Source organism: Diadema setosum, chromosome 3 (assembly GCF_964275005.1).
Source record: "Diadema setosum chromosome 3, eeDiaSeto1, whole genome shotgun sequence".
Taxonomy (NCBI): domain Eukaryota; kingdom Metazoa; phylum Echinodermata; class Echinoidea; order Diadematoida; family Diadematidae; genus Diadema; species Diadema setosum.
In genome coordinates, this window is record NC_092687.1 from 35,937,203 (window position 1) to 35,944,501 (window position 7,299).

General features: G+C 43.2%; 1 protein-coding gene across 1 annotated transcript; it reads right to left on the reverse strand.

The window, feature by feature from the left end:
* Positions 1-6,209: 6,209 nt before the first annotated feature.
* LOC140246823 (uncharacterized) lies at positions 6,210-6,878 on the reverse strand. Its single transcript, XM_072326151.1, has one exon. It carries the CDS (start codon positions 6,876-6,878, stop codon positions 6,210-6,212), a length of 669 nt encoding a protein of 222 aa, XP_072182252.1.
* Between the last annotated feature and the right edge of the window lie 421 nt (positions 6,879-7,299).

Consider the following 7,299-nt stretch of genomic DNA (forward strand, 5'->3'; position numbering starts at 1 on the left):
CCACCAACAAACCGTGGAGCTATCTCCATGAAGACTACTAAGCTACCAATTCCCTTTATGCTTTGAAATTTCTTTCATGCTTTGAAAAGCACTTGAAAAAAAAAATGTGTGTGTGCTTGTGTGTGGTATTTTCACACAGTGTACGTGTAATGTATTGGCTGTTCAGTGTGGAGTTTTCGTTTTTCTTTTTCACGGTTCTTTTTACAGTTCTTACTTTGCCTCATTCTCTTAACGTCGTTTGCCAGTTTCGCAACACAGACCCACAATACTTGAAGCATATCAAGACAGCATTTTGTCGTCAAGCTCATCCCAGGCATTATGAAAATGACATGGCTGCCACATCGAGGAACACAGATTTGAAAGATTCAACTGACTACTGGCGACACGTTATCGTTCTGTGTAGATTTGTCATATTAGCCATAGACGGAGGGATACCAAAGTCCTTTGGTGTACTCATACCGCGGATGGTCGAACTGTATAATTCTGACTACAAAACCCTGGGATTTATCTGTAGCCTGATGCCATCGATCACCTATGTGTTCGGTAGGTAGATCCTATAATTAAAGAATTATAGAGTATATAATTATTCGAAATACATGCATTAATATCTCTCCCAAGTTATGATAACCATTTCAGAAAGTGTGATAGATTAGCGGTCCTTGTGTGCAACAAAAACCATTGAATAATAATGATATAATGTTATCTTTATAAGATGGATCTTACATAGGACAGATGTTTTCATAAATAAAAATTTATAATTAAAAAATAAATAACAATTCAAATGAATCAGGATTTCCCATTGTTGTTTTTTTTTCAAAAGTTAAGAAGAGAAAGGATGAAACTATTGCTGTTGTGCAACTAAGAGAATTCCGTCACATTTAAGATTTTGACGAGGAAAGTGCATTGTTGTGGTTGATCATAGACTGGAGTCAGCACATCACTCCAAGGAGCCAAAAAGTGCCTCAGAGGATAAAACCGTTTAGGAACTCACTGTGTCAAAGCACTTCATATGCGATTTTAATCCAGAACTCATTTCATTACTTTCGTACAAAGCGCCATGTGCGCAGCTATATCAACCTGAAGTGGAAATGACACGGAATAATTGTGCTAGAAGAAGAGGGTATTTTCAATTAAGACCTGCATAGGCTAACCATTACTCAAGGCAGAATAAAACAGAGATAATCTCAACAACTCGACACCCAAGAGTCATACGGCCTACGAGGTAGACGTTAAAACAAGACCCATGAGTCATACGCCCAGGAGCCAGATACCAATTTAAACAGGCGTACTATAATACAGCTGTACACAAAAGGCTGCCCCATGATCTCTACACTATTGGCAAATAGAGCTCATGATCTAAAAGCTAGGCAAAAAAGGTACACTATACCAGGTCCTCGACGCTACGTGCATCACGCCCAGTGATTTAATATCAAAAGCGTAGGCCCTTTTGCCCAGTTTCAGGCTTGCTTGTATATTAATTTGAGTATAGTTTCCAGCTCGTCCTCTAGGATCTAGCTCGTTGACCGCATACAGCTCGCAGGCCTATTTTCATTGGTGTCTATAACTCGTGGGCCTCTTTTACTGTAAGTGTCCAGCCCGTATGCTGTATATTGTAACATAACTCGCGGGCTGTGTATACGATCTCAAATATAATATCGTCTGGTGACTTGTTGTTACTTGTTGATACGACGTCCCAATTGCTATTGTGCTTCAGAATGGTGGGGATTCTAAGGTCACTTACGCAGTGAGACGTTTCACCATCTACCAACCACCAAGAGACGAACTAACAGTCCGACCTCTCCTATCCGGACATGTCGGACACGGCGCTCCTCTATATCAAAAGGGATTTGGCTTTGACTCCAAGCGTAATACATGCAAGTGCCTACCGAATAATTGTAGCTAAATGTACGGGTCTACGGCAATTCCCCCTGGGCAATCATCCCGGACTCTTCACCTAACCCAAACCCTAATCCTAATCTTCAACCTAATCCTAACGCTGTTGAACCTTAACGCTAACTCTAAAACCTAACTCTAATCCTAATCTTTACTCTATCATTATTATTAACCAACATTTAGCCGGGGGTAATTGCTCTCGGGGGTCATTGCCTTGATACTATAGAGCCAGCATGACAATTTTGCTTGAACATGCCAGGTCCTCGTCAGTTGGTTTGCGTTCAGAATTCTCTGTTAATTTCATCTATAGACGATCACCTCTACTATGTCCTGATTTAATCAAGAGTGGCAGTCAGTATTCTCGCGGAGATTTGAGGGTATAGGGAAGGACTGGTCTGAATGCATGTTATACAGATGACAATTTGATTTGATTGCATCCTCATACCTAATATGTTGGAAATGATATGTAATCCATGTGAGTTTGTGAGGAACTTTTGTTTGAGTTTGACCCCCACCCCCCCCCCCCTTCCCCCCCCCCCCCCGTAATCATTATATTAGGAGGGGAAAACTTCGATATATAGACACATAGATATATGTAATGGGACAGGTTGGACTGTAATATATGGATTCCTGTTATACTCTGAAAAGCGCTTTGAATGTTTATATAATATGAGTATGTTTGTTTGTGTGATATTTGAACACGCCCTTTGACTGTAGTGTGTAATGCACAGAGTTGTTAAATTAGCCTTTTCGTTTCATTTTTTTCAGGCTTCACTTCACCTTATTCTCTATACGCTGTTTGCCAGTTTCGCACACACACACACACACACACACACACAAATAATAAGTGCAGACAGCGTGTTATATTCAGTTGGCTATAGACGGTGGGACAACAAAATCCTTTGGTGTTCTCATACCGCGGATGACAACAAAACCATGGGATTACCGTAGCCTGATTCCAGTGATTACCAGTATGTTCGGTGGATTATCAGATAAACGTGTATTAACAACTCTCTTCAGACTCAGTAAACATGATCAGTGTCTATTCGTCCTTAGTGGGGGCGCTGTGGCATAGTGGATGAGACTTTCGACTCCCAACCGGAGGACCCGAGTTCGAATCCCGCCCAGTGCTTACGTCCTTGGACAAGATGTGTTTACCCACAATGTCCCCAATGTATTAATGGGTACCTGGCAACGCTGGGGTAATAATAATGGCAGGGCCCTCTGGTAGAGCAGTGGCAACACTGAAGAGGCTACCCTGGATAAATAAGACCTTATTATTATCATCATCATTATTATTATTATTATTATTATTATTATTATTATTATTATTATTATTATACTGGGTCAAAATGCATATACATAATATATATACACATATCTATATAATTATATATATATTATATATTGTGACGAATTGTTCGCGTCGCAGACATATATCCCACTGGTCCTTACGCCATATATGTGTTGTGAATAACTTTGGTGGTAGATGTGTGTGATGATAGATTGGTGTCTACGACGAACTTCGGTCAGGATGGCCAAGCTAGGCGCGAGTTCGTTCGGCCGCAATTTACGGCCCAAGATACCAGTTAATTCCTACCAGTTATTTATTCCTACCAGTTATCTACCAGTTATTTATTCCTACCAGTTCTCCATCAACAGTCCATCATACCAGCTTCACACATTTACTACTGAATTACGGCTACCAATAGAACTATCTTTACTACCAGTCATCACCAACGACCACTCACCTGCACTCACTTAGGGTCCTCACGTAGGAAAAATCACTCTTCCCTCAATGGTTTAACTTCCAACTGGTAGTATTTAATTCTGAATACTTGAATAACAGTCCATCAATCCAACACGCGTTTACAGTTCACTGCGCCCACACGGATTTGCTACCATCAAATTCCGAACCTTAAGTCCTGCTCCGGTATGCTTATAGGTTTTACTAACCTAGACTAGCGTCACACTTAGCCCCTGCAATAAATCTGCTAAAGGCTCGAACGCTAAAGCTCGATCCACTCAACACGTGCTACGACATGTTTACCCTATCCGTCCCAACTCGACATCAAATCGTGAACTTAATTACCATATTATATCTTTACTCAATAATTATAAACGTAGTTAATCAATATTTCTACCACTAAATTACCAATAAAAGGAGCAATTCTCACCAAACCCCTACATATTTAATCTCAAATTACTGATATCTATTATTTTTCTCTGAATCATAAGTCATCTTACCCCCTCCATGCCCCTATCTTACGTAATATTCAATAATTTTACCAAAACCGGGATTTTAGACCTCGCTTAGTAACGTCATTACCATATAATAATCGATTACACTTTTAGTACTATCGATAATGAATTATCAATACACAGCTTATTATACACAGACTATACAGCGGAATTGATCGATTTCGCTACACGACCCCCCGACCCACCAAGCTCGGTCCCCGAGCTTATACCACTTAATATTCTGAACACTTTAAACGTCAATACTTTAAACACAAACCGACCTCCATTACATTCCGACTGGTATCAACTACCCTGGTATCAACTACCAAAATACTTATACTGGTGTCCACCGACCACCAAATCTTTTAAAACATCATCTTATGATTTATAAGAACACTCATTACTTCTTTCGGACCATAAACACTATGTACATTCTAATGCTACTTCTCCAACCTTGTCTATTACCTTTGCTTCCAACATGGACACAACAAACTCTAAATGTGAAAAGAAGAAGAAAGGCTATGGCTCCAAAACCAGCCGTCATATATACCAATCGCAATGTTGATACCGATATGATTCTACCAACTCTTCCGAACAATTCTACCAACACCTGGTATCGCTTTAATCACTTTACTCCACTACCTCTCGGGACGATTACATCTCCGTACATAAACTTCACTGATTCCAACTTAATACCATCGTTTTCTTTTGAGAACAATTACATTGGTAATATCCATCAATCTTCAAGAAATGTTCAACTGTAACAACTTTATGTCCAATTTAAATTGGGCAGATTAAATTTAGCGTCCGTATCTGTCCTTCTCTACCAATAATCGCTTCCACATCTTCCTTCCGATATCTGCTACCACTTCCACTATCTTCGCGAACAATTAACTTGGTAATACTCATCAGTCTTCAAGAAATGTTAAACTGTAACAACTTAATGTCCAAATTAAATTGGGCAGATTAAATTTAGCGTCCGTATCTGCCCTTCTCTACCAATAATCGCTTCCACATCTTCCTTCCGGTATTCGCTACTACTTTCACTATCTCCGCGAACAGTCCTCAAAAAACGTCCAATTATAACTTATTGTCCAAACTCAAATGGGCAAATTATGTTTAACGTCCATACCTGCCCATGAATTTCTACCAAATTTCGCTTCCACTACTTTTCCTCCACGGTTTCCGTCACTACCTCCAAAAACTCGCCACCGGTCGTCAGGAACCGCTCTGTCTTCCTGGTCCACGTTCGGCCAGGCCGCAACATCAGCGTCTCGGTAGCGCTGAAACAGGTCTTCCCTCTGCGACGTAACTCTCCTAGCCTCCCTCGGATAATCCCCCCGTCAATGTCGGATGGTGACACCTGGACCCCGATTTCACATGTTACCGGGGATTTGACTTCAGGTACCACGTCCTCGATCACGAATCGCCTCCTTCCGCCCGTCAAGTCGAGGAGCCCGCCGCCATAATTATCCTCATCCAGCACCGGGGTACTGCTTCCCTCAGAGGTGACACTCCTCTCCGGGCTAACACTCTTCTCAGGGGTGCACCTCTCAGGCGTGCGTCGGGAAGGGGTTGAAGTAGAGGGGTGCAGGGGAGATCTACTCCTGGGTCTGCTTTGCGTTGACGGCGGCTTCTTATTCTTAATTGGCGCATAAACTGGGGTTTTCAAATGTACGCGCCCTGGAGCTACATCGGTGGCGTGAGTTCCGTAGTGGCGTTCTAATTCTCGCCTGTGCAGTGTCTGGAAAGCACAGCGATCGCACTTAAATTTAGGGGTGTGCACGTCGAATTCGTGTCGTTGCATCGAGCTTCTACTGGAAAAGGACCGCCGGCACACCTTACAACGGTAGACTTCTCCTCTATCTGAACAGGACTTGGGCTTGGGGGTAGACATCGTTCTGCATATTCGACAAATAATACCAATCGAATGTTACTCATGTCTTTAGTCAAATTCCTACAGTCATTCATACACATCTTAATAATCAATTCGTGCGAAGCTGGTATCTGACATAGTCCATATTCGCTGCTGCTTCTTCTCTTCCGGTGTTAGTTGCTGGACGCTGGCGGTACTACTACCTAGTATCACAGCTCCTAAGCCGTCCGGTAGCATTCCGTGGGGTTTTGAAATACAGCCCCGCTGTGCTGACGTCACTGGTAGATCCAGGCCCTGCTGACCCAGGCAGCTTTTTCTTCTTTAATAACGGACAGTACTTAATGGTGTGAGCCTCGTCCCTGGTGGCGCGACAAATCGGGCATCTGTATGCCCGAAGCACAGGACAGGTAGTTTTTCCGTCTATGGACTTCAGCGCATGGCTTCCGTAGACCTGCAAACTTTCACCATTGTTTTTGCAGAAAACGCACCAGGGCACTGATCTGCTGAGTGGTCCATCACTTCCATCTCGTCCTCGTAGAGCGGTGATGTCTGGTAGAATCCCCTCGTTGCTCAGCCAACGGCTACCAGTTGACAGACACCCAGCTGCATCGCCGTCCTTCCGTAAGGCCGGATACTGGTATCTCGTCCCTAGGTCATGGGATCCACTCTTTTTCGTCACTGTCGCTTTACATTCGTTTGACCCCAGGTAGCTATTGAACGGGCCTCGCACCTGTTCGAAATCAAAGAACTGGTTGCCCGTCTCTTGGTCCATGGACTCCCTCTTCTTCTTCCCCGTTGACACCAGCTTACTCAGCCCGAAATAATCGTTGAAGGGACTGTACAAATCGTCCCCTTTGGAAGATGCCATGGCGTCACCTGCACTGCACCTGCACATTAATAATACCACAGTCTTTAATCCTCTTTATTTAGCTCGTCGAATATATTCGAGTACCACTCGATTATTTAGATTCGTTACTTAGTGCCTAGTTATCTATAATACTGTGGCCGACGCCTATCCCTCCTCGGATAACGCCTTCCCCCATTCCATTCATCATCGTCTTCTGCCGTTGGCACAATCGGAGACTCCCGGTTCCTAACTGGCGATTGAGAATCCACTTCTCCCTCTTCATAGGTAGAGGGGTGGGTAGCATCAGCTTCTTCCAGCCCTGACTCTTCCAGCTCTACGTTGGCAGCAGTGCCTTGCTGCTGGGTTCCAGCCTGTACTGCCTCCCTGTTTGGCTCGAACTCCCAAACTGGTCTTGGTACCCCCGTGTACTGCTTCAAACGAT

Coding starts and splice junctions, on each gene's coding strand:
- LOC140246823 (XM_072326151.1), bottom strand. CDS start 6,878: ATGGCATCTTCCAAAGGGGACGATTTGTACAGTCCCTTCAACGATTAT.